The following is a 26,313-nucleotide window of genomic DNA, read 5'->3' on the forward strand; positions in this document are numbered from 1 at the left end:
AGGCCCTAAGTACAAGCCCCAACACTGGAACCAAAACAAAATAAAACCTAAAGAAAAGAAAGATAAATGATGTTGGTGGCAAATGCCTACAATCCTAGCACTCAGAAAGCCAATGCAGGGGAATTACAAGTTGGAGGCCAGGCTGAACTACATAGCATGCTTCAGTTTAGACCCTGTCTGAAATCTGCTCCCCTAAAAAAGAAAACTAAAGAAAAATAGGTCTACTCTGTGATCAAACCTACTTCCTTGCTATTTACACAGGAGAAAAGAAAGTATGTGTCTATATGAAGACCTGAACATGAAAGCTTCATTTGTAATACCCAAATATCCATCACTAGGTATAAAAAATTTCTGGAATAGTACTTGACAATAAAAACAAATGAGGTATTGATATATGCAATAACACAGATGGGTTGCAGTGTCATTATGCCAAGAAAAATAAGCCAGACTAAAATAAGAATGCATCCTGTATAAATTATATAATACAAACTTTTGAAAATAATTTATAGTTAGGGAAAGCAGTTCAAAGGTTGCCTGGTGTATGTGGAGAAGAATTTGCAGAAGAGCTTGAAGAAATTTCCGGGAATATTGGATATGTTCAATATTTTGATAGTGATGATGATTTCATAGGCAATGTGTGTCACAATTTATAGTGTGTACCCTTAATAAGTGTAGTTTGTTGTATGTCAATTAGACTTAAGTTAAACTGATATATAAAAAGAAGAGAGGGGCTGGGGATATGGCCTAGTGGCAAGAGTGCCTGCCTCATATACATGAGGCCCTGGGTTCGATTCCCCAGCACCACATATACAGAAAATGGCCAGAAGTGGCGCTGTGGCTCAAGTGGCAGAATGCTAGCCTTGAGCAAAAAGAAGCCAGGGACAGTGCTCAGGCCCTGAGTCCAAGCCCCAGGACTGGCTAAAAAAAAAAAAAAAAAAAAAAAAAAGAAGAGATACACAGAGGGAAAAAATAATGTAGAAGTTATTTTCTCATCAAATTCCAAAATATTAGAATGAAGGTAATCCTCAGAAGTGTGAATGAAGAAACTCAAGGCAAACAAAATGAGAACTAAATTTCTGAAATTCATAAAACAACCACACAACTCACTGCCCTCCTCTTGAGTTGGCAAAGGAACTTGAGGTGGAGAAATATTCCTAACATTTTAGATGGTCACAAAGGGCAGAAAGGACAACCAAAATGTCTTACAGCACATTCCCAGGTATTATCAGAGACAGATGAAGTTTTCCTCCCCCACCTTTCAAGTGCTTTCTATGTCCTGTGGGCACCTGAAACTCAACATTTCCCAAAATAACTCATCTTGTCCCCAAACCCACTCCACTGCCTCCATTCCATGACTTCAGGAAGGGCATCATCTCTATGAAACACTCATCAAGTCAAAGTATATTGATTCTACCTTTTAAGTGTCCTTTGAGTTCCACCCCATCCCTCCATCACAGTCCTGATTTCTCCTCAGGATAAGAGCAAAGTTCTCTTACCACTGTGTAATCTGAAACTATTCATCTGCCCAGTCTATTCGTTCATCATTTATGTGTCCCCACCTTCCAGCAGAAATCTTTACCTTGTCTCTACAGTAGACTCACCTGAAGACTTTTTAAAAAATACCAATATTTTGGCTCCACACCCATAATTTTCATCAGTTTTTGGTGGGCCAGAAGGCTTTCTTTTAAATCCAAGGCTAATGGCTAGGGTTAATACTGTCTTGAAAGTAAAATAGGCTCTATTGAGGAGAGAATACAAGTGGTATGGGGAAGGCTAATAGAGAGAGTGAATAATGTTGAAGTACTTTATTTGCATCCATGAAACCTGTTGAAATTGTTTTTAGAAGGTGGGATGGGAGGTGAGAGGGTGGTGGAGGAGATGAGTTTGACTGGGGTACAGTGTATGCACATATAGAAATGTCACAATGACACCCATGTACAACCAAGGTATGCTAGTAAATAAGAACCACTGTCCTAAAATAGGCTTATGGGTATCAGAATCTCATAGATGGTCTGTTAAAACAGACCACCAAGCTCTACCTCAAGAGTTTGTGATTCAGGAGGACTGGGCTAAGGGCCAATAAATTGAACTCTAATAAGTTTCCAGTTGGAGCTGATCCTGCTGGTTCAGGAATACTGGGAACATTGCCCAGTGTCTACCATAAAGCCTAGCAAGCCCTTTATCACCTGGAACCTGTCTCTCCAACACCATTTCCTACTGCTCTTATGTCACAGCCTGCACTGCAACTGTAATACATGGCTCATAGTTTTCTCATCATGCCATACACAGAAGCAAAAGACCTTGCTTACAATATGTAGCAAACATCTATTCTTCCTTCAAAGCTAAGAGCATGCTTAAATCATTTTTTTTTTTTTTTTTGGCCAGTCCTGGGCCTTGGACTCAGGGCCTGAGCACTGTCCCTGGCTTCTTCCGGCTCAAGGCTAGCACTCTGCCACTTGAGCCACAGCGCCGCTTCTGGCCGTTTTCTGCATATGTGGTGCTGGGGAATCGAACCTATGGCCTCGTGTATCCGAGGCAGGCACTCTTGCCACTAGGCCATATCCCCAGCCCCTGCTTAAATCATTTTTAAGCCTGAATCATTTCTTCTATAAAGTCTTGACTGGCTCTCTCTCTCTCTCTCTCTCTCTCTCTCTCTCTCTCTCTCTCTCTCTCTCTCAGGAATTGATTCCTGAGTGCCCTCATTGACACTGAATTCTGCCATTGTTGTATTTATTTAAGCATATATGAGCTCTAAAGAGTCAAGATGGTTCTTTCTTCACTTCTGATTGCCAGTATCTAGCATTTGGCTTAGTGCAAAGTAAGTGCTCCATAAATACTTCTGGATGTAGTGAATTGGGAGTTTATTCCTTACTAAAGCTAGGTATTGGAGTTTGAGAGCCCCTGAAACACAAAATGGCTTGTTAAACTTTGGGATCCTGTGAAAGCACCAGTTACTTGGGTTGCTCATTCTTGCAAACGGATGGCTTTGTGTAGATACATAGGTAGGACTTTGAGCCACAGCCAACTTGATTACAAGATCAAACTACCACAATGGTAGCCATGGACCACAATGGTAGATGAAAAGGAAAGGACCTTCAGAGCTACTAGGAGGTTGGAAAGACTTACAAAGTCATTTCATTGTGATGACAGATCAGTCTGTCGTTGTATCCCCAAGCCAGACTCTACCTGAATATATAGGTACTCGAAAGCAGCAGGATCCCGACGCAACAGCTCCACGGGGTCTTTGGGAAAGAAGCTTATTCGGAAGAGGCATTTCATTCCATGGTAATGGGTCCGCTGTACCACCTGAATCCCAGGGATGAGAGGTGGGGACAAGATATCTAGAATGAATGGCAGTCAATTTGTTGGCTTCTTAAAGTGGGGCTCAGGGCAGAGCTAGGCTGCTGTTTTGGTGGATTCTTAAAGTGGAGCTAAGGGCAGAGCTAGGCAGCTGTTTTCCACCTGGTAGATTCATGTATAGTAGTCTCCTTTATCTCGGTTTTTATGTACCCATGCTCAACCATGTCCAAAAATATCAAATGGGAAATTCCAGAAATAAATAATTCATTAGGTTTCAATGCCTTTTATTATGGTACCTTTTATAAGTCATCCATTTTGTTGCTAGTTATTGTTGTTGATCTGTTGCTGTGTCTAATTTATATAGAAAATGTTGTCATAGGCATGTAAGCATGGGGAATAAAACAACATATACAGAGTTAGGGTACATTTGGCTGAGGGCTAAATTTGGAGATACTTTTGTTTCAAAATTTTCATTTTTTTCTGTCTATTTTTCCCTCCCTCTTTTCCTTCTTTCTGTCCTCTTTTTGCTTGCATGCTTCACTCTTATTGCTAGCTGGCCTGGAACACCCTATGTAGCCTAGGCTGGCCTCAGCCTCTTGAGCGTAGTAATTAAAAGCCTGTGTCACCACACCCATCTTGATTTTGGCTTGTTTGACCTGCATTTAAGCTCTAAAAATGTCTTTCTTCCCAATGTTCCCTTTGTAGTTCTTATCTTCATAGAACTACTGAACGGACCTGCTCACATGACACTTGGGTGTTTTACCATTGGTGAAACCCCATCCCATGTAGCAATCCTGGATTTCCCCAGCCTTTTTCTATATGGCTAAAAAACACATAGATGGAATGTAACCTATTCTTGACCTTACTGAACTCATTCCCAGTTCTCAGTTTATGTCATTCACTGATGTTTGCATATTGCCACCTTTATTCAAGTTTCCCCTTAAGAAGTAGAGCAGTCTAACAGGTGGAGTTTGTAGGAGACTTGCTGCTAGAGGCCATAACTAATGATCTGCTTTCCTCTTTTAAGTTACAAAGGGTGTAACCAAAGGCTCTCTGCATATAAGTAGTAACCAACTCAGCTAGGAAATATGGTTTCTGGAAGCTAGTTGAGCATATTGTTACAAAATTTTCCAAAGAGGGAGCACTTCAGAGTCTCTTCTCTAGTGCAGGCTGCACACAGCTACCAAGCCAGGCTAACAGAATTACTTACATAAGCCAGAGGCTGCTTGTCCTGGAGAAGCAGGAACTTGTGGTTCTGCTCCGGTCCAGCATACTCAAGGACCAGAGCAAAGTGCTCAATATATCTCAATGAGAGACGGTCCTGTAAAGTCACCATCACATCCTGGAGGAGAAAAAGTGCTTTGAAAGGGGAGATCTGTTATGGCTCCAAGTTAACCAAATAGCAAAAATATAAGGAGGATAGACAACAAAGTACAACCATACTACAGAGAAGGCTGAGACTGTAGTCTTCATAGTGGCCCAAGTACTACATTGCAGGGTGAGAGAAGGGACCCATGAGTGCTTCCTAGAGGCCTGGACCCTGGGGGAACATCACATGCCCAGGTCTTGTAGGTATCTGTCCCTGAATTGTCCCTGGTTGGACATATGGCACAAAAAGGTTGTGTCATTCCTTGCAGCCCTCCATCTACTAGATAAGTGATTGAGTGCTCAGTGAGTGCCAAATACTGTGTTGGTCCTCTTCTCCCTTTCTCTCTTCAGTCAGGATGTCGACTGCTTTGACTGTCAACTCTTTACTTAGGAATTAACAAAAGCAAAAGCTACATTTCTATGATTAAAAAGTAGACTATTTCCGGATTCATAATCTAAATCAAAGGAGTTGAGTTACTGGCAAAATGTTCATTTTTGGCCGTAGCTGGCTTTTATAGATGATCAATTTAGCAACTTGAAAAATGTGTCCATGCAGAGGAACAATGTCACGTGTCTGCTGTACAGTCATAAATCTGACAACTTCTGGGCTCCGTCTGCTCTGCTGCCCTACTTTTAATACTAGGGCGTCTGGAAACATTATCAGTGGGGGCTGCCCAAATGTCACTTTTGAGATTTCTTCCATTTATTTGTTGTGACTTCAGCATCCACACTGGACTCCAGTGCATGCATTTGTGCAGTCAGCATCTATCTGTCAGTCACCAAAGGCCGTAAAGAAGCAGGCTGGAGGGGTCATAGAGCTCCGTGACAGCCAGGCCTACTAAACAAGCCCCTCAGTGAACACTCACTTTGAGACACTCAGTCATTGAAATGGTAGGCTGGAAAGTGCTGGATACTTGAGAGGATGTCTTTGTGTTATTCAAGTAGTCACAGAGGCACTTTGTTGCTGAAGCTCTGGCAGGGACAAATGAGGTTTTCTTTGCAGTTCAGCTGCATTGGGATTGTGGACAGCCAAGCTGGCAATTGCCAACTGGTGTTACAAGTGTAACAGCCCCTGTGCCAGGCTGTCAATTCATGCAGGTACCTCTCTGGGACAAGTGGCTTGGCAGCCTGTCAAAGTTCCAATGAATAGCCATGCACCCTTCTTGAAGTCAGACTGGGATCTCAAGTTAGGGGAACACTGCAGTCATGGAAGCCACTATGGTGGTAATGATGTGAGGTGAGAGAATGTGTGGAGAAGCTACCAGAGGGAAAGAGATGGCAGCATATGCTGTTGTGTTCAGACAGAATATATACTGGGCAAAGCAACCTATGACGAAACACCACAGAAGATTCTGACACAGAGAGATATACACATCTGGACGAGGGATGTTTGGAGATGTCCTGGGTGACTTTAATTTGTGTGTGTATGTGTGTGTGTGAATGTGTGTGTGTGTGTGTGTGTGTGTGTGTGTGTGTGGACTGTGCCTGTACTGGTGTTTGAACTCAAGGCATAGTACAAGGCCTGGGCACTGTCCCTAAGCTTTTGTTGCTGAAAGCTGGTGCTCTATCACTTGAGCAACAGCTCCACTTCTGTTTTATTGGTGGTTAATTGAAGATAAGAGTCTTGTGGATTTTTCTGCCTGGGCTTGCTTTGAACTACAATCCTCAGACCTCAGTCTCCTCAGTAGCAAGGATTACAGGTGCAAGACACCACAGCCAGCTTAATTCTGTTTCAATGTCTCCTCCTTCTCCTTCCAAAGCCGCAGATGTTCACTCACCAACAGTCCCTTCCATGGCTCTCTAAGATGTGCATTTTGATCTTAGGTCTCCTGGGGCATGTACCTACACCTAAGACTTTCAAAGAAAATCTTGGTTTAGACATGGTGTATCATACTAAAACTTTGGAGAGGACAACTAATCATTCAGGAACTTCCCTACTCTCTGTAGAACACTTAGCCTATCTAACCAGGAGAGACTAAATGCCAATAATACAATATATCATTGGGATGAACCCCAAACACCCTGAACCATTTCCAGAAGCTCTTCAGGACTATGCAATGCTACCCTCAGAAGAAGAGACAACCAGTCAGGCCCATTAAGTATACCTAATAATTCCTCTTAGCAAAAGTTTCCTGGTTTAGGTTCTTTTTTTTATAGCAGCATCATTTTAGCCCCAGTGTGGGAATCATAAAATACCTGTGGACCAAGGCAGGTTGTCTGCATAGGTGTTGTAGCCACCCAGGAATACAAGCTGCACTGGTTGTACAAAAAAGCCTTCATTCTGTAATGGCAGTCTCTTTATGGAGAGAGTCCAGAACATCAGGAATGGACATTTGTGTCCCAGAGCAGAGAAAACTTGGGTTAAATCGTATCATCATTTCTGTTCTTAGAGACTAAGAGAATCACTAGGATTTTTTCACGCCTGGCTGAGCTGTTAAGAATCACAGTTCAGTAATTGCTCTTCCTGTGAAAAGCATAGCTGAAAGGGCTGTGGCTGGACTTTTCAAATCTTGGTTCAGTGTTTAAAAGTTGGTTGCTATTTAAAAAAGCAAAGCATGGCTAAGTTAATCTCCCAAGAGATTGCATTTATTTCTGTGTGTAAATTTGCGTAGGTGTTATTGTATCAATACAAATAGTTTTGATTTATAAATGACATAATAATATTCATAATCCTACACCTTATGAATCCTTTAGGACCTGTGTAGCATGAACATGAAACAGCTTAGAAGCAGATGTGCATTCTTGCGCACACCCACATTTTAACCACCAACACACAGTTGGGCTTGTAAAGTCCACCACCTTATTGGATGACTGTGCATTTTTGCAGCCTTGTGTTCATGAGAATTGAGAGCAGTGAGCAGCCATGTGCAGTCTCAGAGGAACATAGGACAAACAGCTGACTGAGGAGAAGAGACTCTGTATGTACCTTAACAGTGGTCCGGCCATCAAATGTGAATGACTTTATCTGCCCATTTTCTAAGAAAACCTTCAGGACGTTGGGGATGAGGAGGAGAGCTTCCTTCTTCATCATTTTCTATGAACAGTCAGGGAAAAGTCAATGACGAGGCTCATTCAGATGGAGGAGGAAGGCCCAGGTGTGTGTGGGGTAGACAGGAAGAGAGAGATGATAGAGCCAAAGGGAATGAAAGGACAAAGAAACAGAGGAAAAAGTAGATCAATAATGTTAATCAATAATGTTACATGGAGACCAGAACCAAATTCCCCAAGAAGATGTTAAGCCATAGAAAAAGGTCACATCCTTCTTTGGACATGAGATGTACTTACTTTCTACTGTGGTTCAAATCTCTATAGCTATGGCCCCGAGTGACTCCCATATAAATCCTGAAGGACTTCCTTACCTCAGCTTATCATCCTTCCCTTCCCACCAGACACTTCACAAGGTCTTTGCTCTGCTATTCTCTTCCCTTAATAGTATTCTAGCCCTCATTCCCTTTTCAGTGCAGGATACTGAGCAGGACTTTACACATGCTAGGAAAGTGCACCAATAAGCTACATCCCAAGTATCCAGGTCATGGGTTCTTTTAGATGTGGTCCCTACTATCTCTCTGCAGTCATGTCTTACCATTCCCGGTACTCTTGTCTCTTTATCACTGACAATTCTTCATCACAGGGACTGTGAATTTAGTGTCTCAAGGACACTCAGTATGAATAGCATAAAAATCACTGAGATGGCCCCAAATACTCTCAGATTTGTTTTTACAAAGGAACAGCTTGTTGATTTTATTTTAAATCAATCAGATTTTTCTCACAAGCCACTGATAATATTCCAATAGGTTCCTTCAGGTATGTGTAAACATTTGAGAATTTTGATCCCTTGTCATATCTTTTCCCAAGATGGAGTTTGAGTGTCCATGGGAGGTTGGGGTCTCCCTTAGCTTCAGAGAAGGGTCCTGGCTCTCAGAGCACTTGTGCTGTCCACTGGAGTTGCACTGATTTCTGCAGCAATGATGTCCTTCATCATCCTGTCACAGCTTACTATGTTGATATCCTTTGCTGAAGTCTGGGGATCAAGGCCATCATCCTCTTCTAGCTTGGCTTGGGGAGTACTTATGATCCCAGATGCTGACCTGACCCACCTCAGCTCCTTCAAGACCAGTGTTTCATTGAAATCTGATGGTGATTTGCTTTTGATCTCCAATCTGGATTACCTCAGGCCTCAGTCACAGCTATGTTGACCTCTTTCTGGTTGTTCCATCAATGACTAGACATCCCCTTAGGTACCTGACTCTCAGATATTTTTGAAAGCTCTTGGAAAATGGGTGCCACTGACTGATTCAGAACCACTGGCAAGGCCCATGGCCCATTTCTGAATATCTGATCACTCCTTAGCCTAAGTTTCCCTGGACCCAGAGTTTGTTTATTTAGGAAGCTTACATACTAATTTCTCAATAAAAATGATTAAATGAACTCAATCTCTTCTGCTGTCTTCTTTTTTTAAAATTTTGTTTATTTATTTATTTATTTTGGCCAGTCCTGGGGCTTGGACTCAGGGCCTGAACACTGTCCCTGGCTTCTTTTTGCTCAAGGCTAGCACTCTGCCACTTGAGCCACAGTGCCACTTCTGGCCATTTTCTATATATGTGGTGCTGGGGAATTGAACCCAGGGCTTCATGTATACAAAGCAAGCACTCTTGCCACTAGGCCATATCCCCCCAGCCCCTGTCTTCTTTTCCTCTCTATTCATTCTGCAAATCCAAGCTCGAATATGCATTCTGTAAAGCCTTGGTCTGGTAACATCAGACACTTGTACTGGTCTTACCATGAGATCCTATAGCAATTTATACCCCTATCTTTCTGTGCATAGGTGTGTGTGTGTGTGTGTGTGTGTGTGTGTGTGTGTGTGCACACTTGTGCTTTTTTTCAGTTTTTGAGACAGGTTGTTACTATGTAGGCACAGCTGGGCTGGAGCTTGCTACATAGATCAGGCTGACCACAAACTCAAAATCCCCCTGCCTGAACCTCCCCAGTGATAGGATTATCACACACGTATTATCACACATGGCAATATTTTTGCATGATACTTGTCTTTCACAATCAAACAGTAAATTCACAGCACAAAGACCATGTATATTCATCCTTTCAGTCCCAATACTAAACAGTATTCCCGACATACAGTTGGTGTTCAATTAATGGCTATTAAATGAACAAGAAGTAGGTGCTTTCTTTGTATGTGGATAGTGGAATTTGAACTCAGGGCCTGAGCTCTTACTCTATGCTCATGGCCTTGTCCCTTTGTCCCAGGGCCCTCTGAGGTCAGAGTTAGCTGAATATGAGTTCAGTTCTTATAGACAAGACAGCACATGGTAGTTGGCCTGTGGTGCCTCTGTCTGGCTGAGCCTGAGTGTCCCTACCTTCTAGTATTCCCCATTGTCTAAATGAATTAATGAATAAACAAAAAAGTAAATAAAGTTTAAAAAATGTGCCTCCCCAGTCCTCTCCTTGATCCTGAGATGTCTTGCTCCTGCCAAGTCCAGAGGTCCCGACTCCCTAGGCTGATGACGCTCAGTGGTGGCAGGTTTTATTTAGCACACTGGGTTGGACTCAGATAATTACTTAATTGATTTTGCTTAAAAATAGAGTTGGCAAGGAACGCCCACAGGATTTATTTTTACTCTGGTTGCTTAATAAAGCCTTGGAACACAAGGGAAAGAGATAATGGGACAGCCTGGAGTCATCTGAACTCTCCAAGTCCCAACAGGCTGCCATGGTCCATACTGGCAGCAGCAGTGGAGGGGTGCTGTTGTGATATCAGGGAGTTTCCTAAGTACAGTGAGAGGTGGAAGATCAATGTGCCTTTGTCCCAGATAAGAGCTTTGAGACATGGTTGATGGCCTGTCCTAGAGAGGGAAAGAGGAAAATCCTTGGAAGGGTTCTAGCTGCTCTCAGGCACTTATTTTCTAGTTGGGCTGGAGTAGGGGTTTCATTCTGCCTGTCGCCCAGCTCTGATGTATGGAGGAGTTACAGGGAAGAAGGAGAACATGGAAGGAGTAAAAGAAGGAGGTCAGGAAGGAAGAGGGGCAGGGAGAGGTGTGGGAGTTTTTCACTGGGTGTCCTGGCATGGCGAATTTGTCTGCAGTATTAAGGTAGGATGGGATACACTGGTTCAACTTTCCAAATTCAAGTCATATGGCCTCTTACTTTTCAAGGGTTCAGGACACAAATGTCCCTTTAGTGACCTGGAGCTCAGGATCTGCTTTGGCCTCGTCTGCCTGGATTTCATCCTATACCCTCTACCTTCTGCTCACCAATTCTCCTTCACTTCAGCATTTTATTTATTTATTTATTTATTTATTTATTTATTTATTTATTTATTTATTTATTTATTTGGCCAGTTCTGGGGCTTGGACTCAGGGCCTGGGCACTGTCTCTGGCTAGCACTCTGCCACTTGAGCCACAGTACCACTTCTGGCCGTTTTCTGTATATGTGGTGCTGGGGAATCGAACCCAGGGCCTCATGTATACGAGGCAAGCACTCTTGCCACTAGGCCATATCCCCAGCCCCCACTTCAGCATTTTATAGAATGGACATAGATCCCAAGCACCAGTTACTCAGACAGCTTTCCAGTGGGGTCCCATAGTCCTCTGAGCTTCCTAGACTTTTTTCTACATGTGTGTAGAAGGGCACTAGCTGGGGTTTGAGGATGCGAATCAGGCAATGGATATGGAAAACACAGTGTCTCTTGTCCTTTCTTCTGAGTGGCTTTGCCTTGGAGAACTAGCGGTGCCTGGCATGTCACTCATTTCCCTGCTGGTTCAGGGCCTGTTATCTGTTCTCAACAACCACAGCTGGGCCTCAGTGTGTGAACACTAAGTCCCCCTGACAGCACAGCTGGCCACTGCCTACGAAAGCACACAAGGCCTGTTAGCTTCATCTCTCCTGCCCCCACTGGGATATCACCAATTTCCTCAGAATCCTGGGGAACTCTGGGCCAGATTCCATGATAGCTGAACACACTTATTTCTGCTCCCCACCCACCTCTTCCCATCTGAACATCTGGAGCTGACAGCTCACTGCTTGTAAATCCCACAAAACAATGAGAAAGGCCATGGGCTGGCCAGCATCTCTTAGATTGGCAGCTGCATGGCATGAGCTGTCGATTATTAGCTATTCCTAGAGATGATGCCACATAGCAGTGGGTTCTCTACTGTCTCAGTCTGAACCACATGTTTCCCCTGTACTCCAACACCAAGAGGTATCCAGTGACAAGGAACAGGTATTTATTTTGTAACCCTGTGGTGATGAGAACACAGCAAGTGCTTAATAAAAACATGGCAACTTTAAGCAAGAGTCTGTCATTTCCCCTAGGCAGCTTCACCTATCACCAGTTTTTTTCCATTCAAGATGTGAAGTTGCAGGACCACTTAAATGTGAAGAGAGTTCAATTTCATCGGCTTCTTGTTCTCCAGATCTTCAGAAAACCATTACTTCCTTCTTGTTTCTATCAAGTAGCCAAAAGATGTTTATGGAGCACTTGTCCTGAGTGTATGCTATTGTGCTAGGGATGGAAATTTCTCTACACATCAAGTGAATCTGAAATGAACTGATACATGTTTCTTCTCCCTCCAGTGTGTGGGGAGCCTCCCTGGAAGCTACACACTCTGGTCTACTCACTATCCACTCACTCACAGTATGGGATTTTCTGGTTCCAACCCCCTTAGTAATGTTATCAACTGGGAGGAGAGAGAGAAGCAGGAGGAGGAGGAAAAAGAGGAGGAGGAGAGAGAGGGAGGGAGGAAGAGGGAGGGGGGGAGGGAGAGAGAGAGAGAGAAGAGAGAGAGAGAGAGAGAGAGAGAGAGAGAGAGAGAGAGAGAGAGAGAGAGAGAGAGAGAGAGAGAGAGATCTCGACAGCTCAGCTAATTCTGGCCAAGGGCTAAGGAGTACAGCCAAGGCTGGACTTACTGCATCTGTTTCTCCGACAGCCACCTGCTCAGAAAATCGAACCTTCACAGGATTAGATCTCAGCTTGGCCTTCTTCGCAGCACTGATGAAAGCAGATTTGGGAGACTGGAAAATAACAGAGGGCTGGTGAGTTCTCCATCCTTGGGGGGAATTCCGACCTTTGCCATGTCAGAATTAAGATGTCACAGCAGAGTGGAGTGTGGTCATGTATACTTGCAATCCCAGCATTCAGGAGGTTGAGGTAGGAGGATCATTAGTCCAAAGCCAGCCTGGATTATTCTGTTTCAAATTTTAAAAAAAAGATGTCCAAGTACACAAGTACATGTACATTTTGCCTTGCTAATCAAGGAATCAATAAATAAGTATTGATTGCCTACTAAGTGCAAGGCAATACACTATCTCTTCATACAACTGGTGTGCTGTAAAAAAGCTGGGCATGAATCAAATATGAGGAAATTGATGAATGCTATAAGCCTATGGGAGTTTCTTTAATAATGACACACATCAATTTTTTAGATATTTTATTTCCTTATTATGAGATACACCTAAATGATAGATTTTATTGCATCTAAATACGAGCATTCCAAAAGATTTACTGAAATAATCTTACTCATTTCATAGATATGCCCTGCCCCTAGGAAGGAAACTCATAACAAATATGTTTTCGATGTGGGAGAAAGGAACCGTAGCCCTCCAAAATGATTCACCCACAATTTCTACATTGCTCAGGAAGAAAAATATGAGAGATTAAAGCTAGGGCTCTTGGCTTTCTACTTCTGGGTGCTTTGCTTATCCAATTTTGTATGAAATGCCTAAAGATTCAGTTAAGCTTTCTGGGTTTTTGAAAACATTCCCAAAAATTCAACAGGAAGTATGATTAGCAAAACATTGGAAACTACAGCCATCCATCCCTGTTTACAGGTTCTGCATCCTTGAATTCAACCAATCACAGATCAAAAATATTTTTTTAAATGGTGTCTGTACTGAACATGCATACATTTTGCTTATCTTCATTCTCAAAACAATACACTATGACAAGCATTTATATAGCATTTACATTTTGTTCAGTATTCTAAGTCATCTACAGATGATTCTAAGTATATAGTAGGATGTGAGTAGTCCATGTACAAATAACTTGACATTTTATCTAGGGACTTGAACATTTATGGATTTTGGTGCCAATGGTGGGGGTTCTGGATATAGGAAAGTTATTCTTTAAATTCTAGATCTCTGCTGAACTCCACACCTCCTAGCAGGCAGGGAATTTGGAAATCATGCTAAGGAGTATCCTTGTTTTTTTAGGGGGGGTTATTTGTTCATTTTCCAAATTTGTGGAGGGCCTACTATGTGCTAGGCACTCTTCCAGAAGATGAATGATACTGTAGAGAACAAGACAGATGGAGCTCCTAGGCCTCACGGAGCATCTGTTCTATCGGGAATATAGATAGTAAACAAACATCTCTTGTTGAGAGAGAATCTTGCTACGAAGCTAAGCCTGGACTTGAACTTAGGATTCTCCTGCCTCAGACTTCCAAGTGCTGGGATTGCAAGTATGTGCCACCATGGTTGGTGGCAGATATAGACTACAGTAGTTTTCCCTTTGCAGTTTTGTTGTGTGGTTTCAGTTACCTGTGGATAACTACAGTTTGGAAAATTCCAGAAATAAACTATTCAAAAGCTTAAATAAATTCTGTTATAGGGTGTTTTAATAATTATTTTATTATTGTTTATTGTTGTTAAATCTCTTACTATGCTTGATTTAGAAACTAAATTCGATCATAGGTATATATGTATAAGAAAAATGTTTCCTATATTTGGGAACTGTTTTACAGTTCAGTGTTTTTAGGTGTTTAGGCATCCTCTGGGGATCTTGGAAAGTATTGTCTGCAGAAAAGGGGGGTTAGTGTATGAAGGAAAATAAAGCAGGATAAAAGACTACACAAGAGAATAAGGGAGATAGGTTATTTTAGCAATGTTCAAGCCTATAATCCACTACTATTAACTATAGTCACCTACTGTGCCATGGATCTCAAACATTTATTCCTCCTGTTTGACACTTTATACTCTTTGGACAGCGTCTCCTCATTCCCTTCTCTCAGCTCCAGCCTCTGGCAACCACCATTGTATTCTGCTCCTGTGAGTTTGGGTTTTTTAAAAAAAATTCCATATCTAAGTGAGATTATGAGCCATTTGTCTCTGTGTCTGGTTTATTTTTTATTAAATTTTTATTATTCAACTGAGGTACAGAGAGGTTACAGTTTCATACTTTAGGCATTGGATACATTTCTTTCTTTTTTTTTTTTTTGGCCAGTCCTGGGCCTTGGACTCAGGGCCTGAGCACTGTCCCTGGCTTCTTCCCGCTCAAGGCTAGCACTCCGCCACTTGAGCCACAGCGCCGCTTCTGGCCATTTTCTGTATATGTGGTGCTGGGGAATCGAACCTAGGGCCTCGTGTATCCGAGGCAGGCACTCTTGCCACTAGGCTATATCCCCAGCCCCTGGATACATTTCTTGTTTGTTACCTCCTCCCTCATTCTGTCTGGTTTATTTTACACAGCATGTCTTCCAAGTTCATCCAGTTAGAAAACAGCAGAATTTCCTTTTTTTCCTTGCAGTGATTGAGACTGAACCCAAGGCTTTGCGAGAATTTTCCCTGTAGGCCAAACAGTAGTGCATTATATATGCATCCCATTTTATTTGTCCATTTATCTGTCAATGGACAGGTTGATTCCATATTTCAGCTATTGTGAGTTGTGCTACAATGAATGTGATATCTCTTTGATATAATGACTTCAACTTCTTAGGTATATAGCTCTAGAAATGAGATGGGGAGTGGCATTTTAGATAGGTTGTTCAGTGAAGACTTCTTTGAAGACATTTAAGCAGAGGCTTGAAGGAAGTAAGAGCACAGCCAAGAGGCTGTCCAGAGAACGAGGCTTCCAGGCAGAAAAAATAGTAAAGGCTCAGAAATATAGGATTTGGGTGGAAGAAGAACAGCAATGGTCCCCTGTGTAACTGGACACTGATGCAGTAGAGAATAGAAGAGATGTGCTGAGAGAAGCAGCTGGGGTTGAGTTATGTAGGACTTTATAAATCATGGTGAGAGCTTTAACTTTACTCAGAGGAGGGTTTTGAGCAGACAGGGTCTGGAGTGCATTTAAAAGGATGTTTCTGGCTGCTATGTGGAAAATGGAGTGTAAAAGGGCAATGGCAAGGGGAGGAAGGCCAGTCACACATGTCTTGACTGCAATACTTGTGACTGCAATAATACAGTGAAAATATGGTGGCAGCAGAGGGTAGGTTCACAGTAATGGAGATGGTAAGAAATGAGTGACTTCCAGATAGATTCGAAGGGCTGAACTAAGATCCTGTGTTGATGAGTTGAATATAAGGAGTAAGAAAGAGAGGAGTCAACTTTAAGAGTAGGGTTGCCATTTACCAAGAAGAGAATTAGGGGGTAAATCATGTTTGGGGACACTTTAAGTCATCTTCTACATTGGTTTTAGAGCCTGTGAGTCCTATGATTAGGAATTCCTTTGTGTTAAGATCCCTAAGGGTCCCTGTCAGCTGGATAGGTAATATATTGAACTATTACATGCCATTTTCCCTGTGGTTGGGATTCATTTACCAAATCAGCCACAGGTGGCAGGGCCCTAAGATAAAGACACATCACCAACAAAGGGCCTCACCATCCTCATCATAAGCTCTGGACCCAGCTGTGCTTTCTGTCAGAGCAGCAATCTCATTTACCCAGAGAGCAGACCACCAAAAGCCCCACTTGTTCCACCTGAGTCCAACAGGACTCAGGCTGCACAGCAAAGAGGCTCAACAAGGTTTTAAAACTCCCAAGGCCTAGGCCCTTCTCCAGACCAATTACATTGGACGCCTTGGGGTTAGGGCCAGAGCATTAGTATTTTTTAAAGCTTCTGATGATTTCAAAGTATAGCCAAGATTGAGAATCATTGAGCTAAAAGAACCTTAGACTTCACATCCTGAGTCACAGGGGCAATTTGTTGGCAACAGAGGATACAGCAGAATGAAATCCAGGGCTGGAGATCGTTGCAGAAAGTGATTACTGTATTGATTGCTCATGAAGTCATTACATGTCTTTGCATGTTGCACAGCTGGGTGCTCAAATCCTAGGTGGGGGCTGAAGGATGAGGCAGGAGTAAAGGGAAGGGCAAGACAAGAAGATCTGTAGCTCTGCCCAGGCAGCTGTTTAACTAACTCCTCCATAGCCATACAATTTACCATGGAGGTGTCACAAACATGAAGCAAGTGGAATTTTTGTTCTACCTGACAGTCGCCCTTTCCCTTCTCTGTTATTATATGCCAGTAGATAGACGCCTCCATTGTAGAATAGCATCTCTAGAGACCTGAAAGGGCCATGCAGTCCGTGTTTCACTGTTAAATGCAAAAGGGAGATTCAGGAAGAAGGTACAGTTTTTCCCAAATGTCAAAATAATCCAGTAGCAGAGCTGAAACCAGAACTCAGATTTCATAAGCTTTGGATTAGTGATTGTCCCCCCACAGCAGGCTGGGAGTCTACTACTGATCTTTCATCCACTGGTTTGAATTGTACCTTGGCCTATCTAATGGATCCCAACAACCAAGGAACCCCACTGGTATCCTTTTATGTATTCATTCATAGGAGGGGGTGGGATCTTTGTTAGTCTTACCAAACATCCAAAATTAGATCCTGTCATAAAGATTTTTTTTTGTTTATAGCATTATAGCAAAAGATTCAGATATTTACAGGAGCAACACCAGAGGAGAGAGTTGAATTGCCAATATTTTCAGGGGTTATAATCATTTCTAGGTGGCTGTTTCAGAGCTATTTTCAGTTTGTTTATGGTTCATTCCTCATTGACCCTTGTCTTGTTGATCTCAGAGACACCATCCTGTTCTCAGTCTTCAGCCTCGATCCCTGATGGTGACTCACTCATTGCCAGCTGCTCTTTGCTAGATGTCACATTCATGTCTAGCCTTATGCTTAGACACAGATGAGGCCTGCCTTCTAGTGGGATACAAGGTGGCTTTCAAAGGTCTCTATGTTGTAAGCATCTTCAAAGCTCGGCTGTGGTGCCTGCAGTTCTTCTTTTCTTTTTTTTCTTTTAAAGGACAGTTTTTATTACCTTCTTTTTTAGAAAAAAAGATTCTCAATGGATTATTTTTTTTTCAATTCATCACTTCCATAGAGGAGCCTGAAGATCTGAATATTGGGGTTACTCCTTCACATTAAAATATTGATAAATGCAAATGTGGTAACAGGAGGGGGTGACAAATGCTTTAGAGCCCAGCAAATGACAGGCTGATGAGGGCCATATCTTGTCTACCATCTGCTTTTGGAAATAAAGCTATATTGGAATAGTCATGATCTTCATCTATGCATTGCCTATGGCTGCTTTGGGGCTATCACATTTAATCTGCAATATTTACTGAAATATTTACTATATAGTCCTTTACAGAAAGTGTGCTGACCTCCATACTAACTTATGCACTACCACACCAGTTTTAAATCTACCCGGGGATAAGAATTACTAGGAAATGTTTATTAAAACACGGCTGCCTCAGCCCACATTCAGATCAGATTTAAATTCAAAATCCTTGGGAGAATAGGGTCCAGGAATCCAGATTGTTTAAGATGTCCTAACCCATAAAGCGTAGATTAATTGAGTACCTTAAAGCTGGGACATCTGAGCTCTTCACTGACCCTATTTTTTTCTCCAAGCAGCTGTGAGTCTCATTTTGCAACAGGCACCCTTTCTGGCTAAAAGGAATTTTTTGGCTTGAAACACGGGAGTAGAATTGCTAAGTACCTTTGGGGCCACTGGAAGCCCCTCGAAGCAAATATGAAGCCAGCAGCTATGTGGAATAAGGAATTGAAGAGAGAGTTTGCCTTTCCCCTCAGGGCTGAATTCGGCAGCTGGTGATGCTCTGACCATTTTTTTTTAATCTGGTGGCTCTATTAGAACAGATTTTAGGGCTGTTATCACTTATATCTTGGCCAAAGTTAGCTATCTGGTCAAATGCTTCACTGAAAGATAGTACCCCACACCTAAAAAGTTTTATTTTAACTTGACACATAATAGTTGTACATATATATGGGGTACAATGTGATTTTTTTAGTAACACAATGTTTATTAGTGAAAAATTGCAGTATGATGTTTGGATATATGTATACATTCTGTAACAAACTGATCAAGCATACCTAGCATCTCAAACTTTTATCATTTCATTGGTGGTGTCATCAAAATCACCTCTTCCTGCTCTTTTGAAATATCTGTTATTAACTATAGTCATACTATAGTGCAGTAGAAAACAAGAACTTATTCATCCTATCTAACTGTGGAATCTAAAACAGTTGGTCTCATAGCATTGAAGTGTTAAGACAGTGGCTATCTGGGCTGAGAAGGGTTGGGGTGTGAAGACTAGGAGAGGTGAAAGTAGAGCTCTGGTTCTTGCCTGAAGCTCTGCCCATTTTCTGATTGGTATTTCTGCAGGCTCATTGTCTTTGACACCTGAGCCTACTTACAATCAATTCCCATAGCAACCACTGTGGGCACCTGAGATAATAGAAGGCCATTTCGATAGCACCAATTTCTGATAAGGAAACCTGGAGGCCTTCCTTTCAGCAGTCAAGACTGCAGAGAGAGGACCATGTCGTCTCCTAACATCCAATGCCACCCCTCCCCAAGCCACACTGGACTCTAGCCTCATATCTCAATTCTATCCATTATTACCTTCTGTTGCATTGCTGATTCCAACCACCATACTCTTGACACAGTGGGCTTATTCCTACTTCTGGACTCACTTCATGGTGACTCCTCTTCATCTCTACCTTGCATGGGCCTGGGTGTCCCTCTTAATGCTAGCTTTCTTATAATTCAGTGCCAAGTCAACCTTTGTTCAGAATCCTTCCTCAGCCCCTCTAATCCCTAGAATATAATATTCAATTACTGCTCACCTCATACTCATATCCCCAACCAGCCTGTCTGTATAAGAGGAGGTGACATTTTATTTCCCTATATCTCCCCTAGCACTAAGCACACAGTAGGCCCAGCATAAAAATTATTAGTTGATTGCAGTTTATCAATTCAGCAAAAAAATGGTTTGAACATGTACTACACTTCAAGAAGCACCAAGTAGCTGGATGTGTTGGCTAACACCTGTAATCTTAACTACCCAGGAGATCTGAGAATATAGCCAGCTAAAGTAGACAAATCTAGGAGTCTCTTGTTTCCAAGTAACCAGCAAAAAGGCAGAAGTGGAGGTATAGCTCAAGTAGTAGAGCACCATCCTTGAGCAGAAAAAGCCAAGAAAAGAGCCAAGACCTCATGTTTAAACATCAGTACTGGATCATACACAAAAGAAGTTCCATAGAAAACAAGTTAGTTCTGCAGTGGTTTCGTTAGTTTCGCTTTTTTTTTTTTTTCTGGATTCTAAGCAAAGGGTATGTAGGCTCAGCTAAGTTTTGAGAACCAGAAAAATGGTGTATCATTTGAAGGAATTGTCTTTGCTTGTTTTACTAGGGCTGTTCTATGTCACAACTCAGTACTTTATACCTATTTAAAAATATTTATTGAGTAGTGGCATTAGACCATTATCAGCTACAGAATTAGAAGTTGGGAGACGCTTTAGATACTATTTAGTTTAGTGTTTCCTAAATTCTACTGATCATCTGAATCATCTGTGGGTCTTTTTTTTTTGGCAATACTGGAATTTTCACTCAGGACCTTGTGCTTGCTACTAGGTCATATTTCTATCCCTACACATAGATGGTGACATTTGATTTTAGATGGATTTAATAGCTGAGAGCTCTGTTTCCTTCAATGATTTGACCAATATTTATTAGTGTCCACATTGTGTCAGGTGCTATTCCAAGTATTGAGGATATATTAGTGGCAGAGCATGGTCCACACACTTGTAGAGCTGACATATTATTGGAAGAGATAGTTTAGCAATACAAATGCAACTTTTCACATGAACTTAGAACAATACATGCTGGGTGGCTTACGTCTGTAATCCTAGGTACTCAGGAGGCTTAGATCAGATTGAAGGTACCCTGGGCAGGGAAGTTTGTCAGACTCTTATCTCTAATTATCCACCAAAAAGCCAGAGGAGCTGTGGATTGAGTGGTAGTATACTAGCCTTGACCAAAAAACTCAGGGACAATGCCCAGGCCTTGATTCCAAACTGTAGGGGACACACACACACACACACACACACACACACACACACACACACACAGAGCTAAAATGATATACCCGCTCTGGAAAATAGTTGGGCAGTTTATACACATACACAGACACAGACACACAGTCACAGACACAGACACACAGACACACACAGCTAAAATGATACACCCACTCTGGAAAATAGTTGGGCAGTTATTTAATAAGCTAAGCATTCACTTATTAAATGGCCCACCAGTTATACTTGAGCGTTTATCCCAGAGAAAAGACAACTTAGGCTAACAGAAAATCTGTACACAAATGTTTATAGAAATTTTATCCAGAACAGTCCCAAACTAGAAATGACCCAGATGTCCTTTGACAGAGTGGGGACCCACCCTGTGGAATACTACTCTGCAACAAAAGGGACAAAAACACTATGAGGAACATCATGCAAGCATCTCAAGGGCATTATGCTGAGTGAATAGAAACCACTTCCTCAAGGTCATACTGATATTATAGTACATTATTCCCTCTACATAGCATTGTTGAAATGATAAATTTATTTTAATGGAGAACAGATTAGTGGTTGGTAGGAATTCAGGGTGTGAGTGGAGGGAGAAGGTGTGATTGTTAACAGGAAACATAAGGAATCTTTTTGGTGAGAAATTTTTTTCATTATCTTGATTGGCTTGGTGGATGCATAAACCTATACATGATAAATTCACATTGAACTATATATGCATATTGGTAATTTCCTGAAAATAATATTTTTTGGCAATAGTGGTATTTGAGCTCAGGGCTTCATGCTTCCTAGAGAGATGCTCTACTATTTGGATTACACTCCTAGACATGTTTGCTTTTAGTTATTATTTCAGATAGAGTTTCATGTTTTCACCTGGGCAAGCCTTGGACCTCAATACTCCTATGTATATCTCTCTTGTAGCTGCACTTATGGGGCATGCACCACTAGGTCTGGTTTATTGATATAGGTAGGCTCTTACTATTTGCCTTGCTTGGCCTTGAACCAGTCAGGATCGTCCCAATCTCTACTTCCTAAGTAATGGATTTGTAATTCCATGAGTATCTATGATCAGCCATCTCTCCCTTTGCTTGAGACAGGTCTCACTATGCGGCCCAGGCTGGCTTGAAATCCTCCTGCATTTGACTCCTGAGTGCTGGGATTACCAGCATGTGTTACTACACCTGACTCTGATTCCCTGCCTCCCTCCCCCTCCTCTTTTTTTGCTGGTCTTGGGACTTAAACTCTGGGCCTGGACACTGTCGCTGAGCTTTTGTGTTCAAGGCAGAGTACTCTACCACTTGAGTCACAGCTCTACTTTTGGATTTTTATGGTTAATTGGGGATAAGAGTCTCATGGACTTTCCTGCCTGGTCTGGCTTTAAACCAAGATCCTCAGATCTCAGCCTCGAGTAGCCAGAATTACTTGTGTTAGCTACTAGTGCCCTGCTGATTTCTCAATTTTGATGTTGCCTTGTATTTATGAAAGATGTAACTCTTAGGAGCAACAGGAAAAGGGCTATGCAGGATGTTTCTGTCCTAGCTTTATAACTTTCTGTGAATTACTTCAAAAGAAAAAGTTTAAAAATACAGCATATCAGCTTTGATGAAAATTTAAACAGAGTCAGGATGTAATGGCCAGTAAGTGCTATCTCAAGAGGATGTAGGCAAGGAAGGTGTCTGCAAGGCGATGACATTTCAGGAGACCCAATTATCAGGGTAACTCATATTGTGTCTCTGATCAGAGCAGGATAATCTCACCATACAAACAGCATGTTTTGTAGGGAGAATGAATGACTATTTTCAAGACAGGGGATTGGGGATGGGGACTGATGGAGCAACTGCACATATGTTATAAGATGCGGGGAGGGACCACTTACAGCTTCATTGATGAAAAGGGCTTGTCTGCCTAGAGGCAGAGAATTGAAACTGAGCAAGGTCTGTCTGCTTGGGAGTGGGCTGTGTGTGTGGGGACATGTATGTGTGAGTATATGAGTACTGCACTGAGTCTATGCGACACTGTGGATGTGTATGTGTGCATGTGAAGATCACATGGACATAGAAAGGACTTGGGGTACTTGGGACAAGGAGGTTGGTGCTAGGCTAGGTTTGTATTCCATGTCCTACTCATAAACCCAGGCTCACATGTGTGCCTCCACCCAATTTTATATGTAAGCATTACCTCTCTCTAAAATGGTTTCCCTTCCTGTCATGCCTGGGAAATCTTGTCCTTCTCTCAAGGTCCCACTCAGGTATATCTGCCTCCAGGAGGTAGTACATCAATGGTGGGGTACAGAGAACCCACCTAGTGTTGTTTACACTAGGAAGGGACATACATAGGGTGGCTGGAGGTGGGGGGGCTGTGAGTTTTTGCACATGGAAGTTTTTCATCTGGGTTTGTACATTTGAGTTAAGGTTATGATGTGAGTATATGGTAGTATACTTACTATACACATATGGTAGTATACTCACATACATATGGTATACTCATAGCTCATTGCTATGGACAGTGAGCTTCTGAATCCAAAGCTTGAAGAAAGGGGTTGGAAATTTTACTTTTAAAAAGTAGTCCTATTAATTATTGTGATATGATTAGGAACATTTAGACAATGCTACATTGCACTCTAACCTTTTACCGATGAAGAAACAAATTCAGAAAAAGGAAGTTATTCACTGAAGGTCATATAGCCAGTTAGCGATTGTACCGAGACAAAAAAGAACCTTGGTCCATCTGTACCTCCCAGAAATTTTATGTGAAATCCATCAAATATAGACTGTCTCCTACATTATAGGTCACTTACTAAATACTTACATGAATGAATTTGAGTGACACCCACCACCTGCCAGGAGTTTACAAGGACTAAGTAATAGACAAGTAAATTTCAATGGAATACAGCAAATGAAAGATGGAAGACAGATTTGGAATTGAGGCAGTAGGCAGCTTAAGTGAGCAAAGCAGAAGATACAGGACAGAGCAATGCACAGCACTTCATTACACTGCATAGCACTGCATAACACAGTACAGTACTACACAGCACTGCACTACACTACAGAACACAGAACTACAAAGCACTACACTGCACAGCACTACCGCATAGTACTTCACAGCACTGCACTATGCAGCACAGTACTGCATCACACTACACTACACTACACTGTACCACACAGAACGACAAAGCACAGCACTACAAAACATTGCAGAGCATTGCCCTTCAATATCCTCAGACTTGGCTGCTGAGTAGACAGGAGATTCCAAAGGTTCTCTAAGTTTCCTCCTAAATCCTCACTTTATACATGTTGGACCTAGTCAATGATCCCCTCTCCTTTCCAATGCTGTTGCTTTCCAACGTATGGTAGGGAGGGGTCATCTCTTCAGTCAGGAAGGACAGATGGCAAAGAGGCTCACTCACCTGATGAGTGTGCAGAACTGTAAGAACGATGGATTCCTTAGCGCTCCTACAGAGAAAAGAGGGAACAGGAGAGCAGTGTATCATGCACTAGGTATTCATCTAGTACAAGAAGCAACACCAGAATTTTCCCCTGGGTTGCATTCAGGTATATGGATTAGGACAGAGGGCAATCTGGTGACAGCATGGATGTCTGGCCTCCTATCATTTGTGGATGTGGACGCAAGCCATCCACATTGGTTCATACAGGCATCCATGATGGAATGACCCTTACCTCTGGGGCTGTCATTTTTCTGGTCTTCTTCATATATTCCTTTTAACATTTTCTCCATATAAATCCTCAAATCAGGGGAGCAATTTTATCTACAAACTAGAAAATTCTCAAGGAAAATGAAAGGCTCAAATTATGGAACTCAAAGGGCATTCCGCCAGAGTCCTGGGAACCATGTATGATGATTATTGGCAATTTACCATTTAAGCAAGAGAAGAAACTCACAGGAAAAACCCAAAGGAGGTCATTTGGTCATTGTGACTCATACACAGCAGATTTGTTTTAATTGAGGGACCGAAAAATGAGAGCCAGGGAGCAACAGACGGAAGGCAAGACTCTCCAGATAGCAAATATTCCTAAGGATGAAGAATTTGAAACTCGTCTGATGAGAATTATGCCAGTGATCAAAGAAGCTGTGAGGTATGAAAAGTCTCTCCCAGGAACCCATCTTTTAAAAGAACTAAATGAAATGGAAATAGTTTGCCCTGAAGGAGTGTCTCTGTTCCCAGTTTGCCTTTTCCAAATGTTTATGGGAACCAAGTCATTCAAGAAGGAGTCAAGTCAGGTGGTGAGGTCCACCTGTAATCCTAGCACTTGGGAGGCTCAGCCAGGAGGATTATGAAGTTGAAGCCAGCCTGGACTACACAGCAAGACTTTTAAAGCAAAACAACAACAACAAAAAAGAATTAGAGTCAAGACACCCTTGACTCTGGGTATTCAAGAAATGTCTACACTCTCCCCTACCCCATCCCTCATCCCTGCTTAAGGACTTCAAAGGCAAAGTCCAGACTTGGATTAGCTCCAAGTTTGGGAAGTTCCCAGTAGAGTGGTATTATGAAGAAAATACTAATGCCATGAGCAGAAAAGGAGCACAACACAATTCATGTGGTTTGTCTGCTCCAGCCCCTGCCACCTATCCCTACTTCATTCAGAAGAAAGCCACCATCCTTACAATGACTTATGAGGCTCCCCATCTCTCCCTTTCCTCACCTGACTCCAGACACAGTGGTTCTCCGCTGTCCCTCTGTCCCGAGATCAGGCCAGACACACTCCTGCCTTAGGGCCTATGTAGTCACCTCCTCAGTGAAGCCAACACTGGTCACATTATTAAAGTTACATTCAGTACTTGGGTGCCTAGTACCCCTGGTCCTCTTTATCCCCAATCGACTTTCTATTATTCAATAGTGTTACTTCTAATGTATTGTACAGTCATTTATTTTTGGTATAGTATGTCTCTTCTTACTGGAATGTAAATACCAACTAACTAGAGAATTTCATCTCTAATTCACTGCTGTATCTTCAGTGCCAAGAATACTGCCTGGTGCATAGTAGCTATTAAACAATAATTATTCATTGATTAACTGAGTGAACAAGTAAATAAATGAATACCCACTAGCCCCCAAGTGAGCTCTATTTTGACCCCAAGGGAACTCTGGATTTCCTCACAAAATATACTACTTTGTTCTAGGGTACAAAGATAGCCTTTAGAAGCAGAGCAGGGATGAGGCTGAAAGAACCTCAACATGCTCTGGTGAGGTTTCAAGAACTCACTGTATATTTGTGGTGGTGGAGGGTGAATGTTGAATGCTGAAAGGTGAAGGACAAAGGTTGAAGTACAGAGGAATGCAATGGGCAACTCAACTTGGAGAAAACCTAACTAAGAAGGTTGTCAGGGTCCAGACCCATTTCAAGGTGCTGAGCTTGAGGGGGAACAGGCCAAAGAATATCTGCTCTGGACTACAGAGAGCATCTCACGCTGCTAAGAGTGCTGTGCTACAAATAAATTGCTAAGTCTGCCTTTGAAAACCAGGTAGAAGTTCAGAGACTAGAAGGGGTTTTGAGAGACCCAGAA

The 26,313-nt window shown here is 42.2% G+C and overlaps 1 protein-coding gene across 1 annotated transcript in view; it reads right to left on the reverse strand.

Annotated features, from left to right (window-relative positions):
* Positions 1 to 26,313, reverse strand: part of Frmpd3 (FERM and PDZ domain containing 3) — a 145,123-nt gene that overhangs the window by 37,970 nt on the left and 80,840 nt on the right. Inside the window, exons 4-8 of the mRNA XM_048336119.1 lie at positions 24,194 to 24,239; positions 12,590 to 12,694; positions 7,595 to 7,702; positions 4,511 to 4,642; positions 3,187 to 3,306 (exon numbers count right to left, since the gene is read on the reverse strand). Of these exons, the coding sequence (XP_048192076.1) occupies positions 3,187 to 3,306; positions 4,511 to 4,642; positions 7,595 to 7,702; positions 12,590 to 12,694; positions 24,194 to 24,239 (511 nt within the window). The remainder of the gene's footprint in view (positions 1 to 3,186; positions 3,307 to 4,510; positions 4,643 to 7,594; positions 7,703 to 12,589; positions 12,695 to 24,193; positions 24,240 to 26,313) is intronic.

The sequence above is a fragment of the Perognathus longimembris genome, chromosome 28 (assembly GCF_023159225.1).
Source record: "Perognathus longimembris pacificus isolate PPM17 chromosome 28, ASM2315922v1, whole genome shotgun sequence".
NCBI lineage: Eukaryota > Metazoa > Chordata > Mammalia > Rodentia > Heteromyidae > Perognathus > Perognathus longimembris.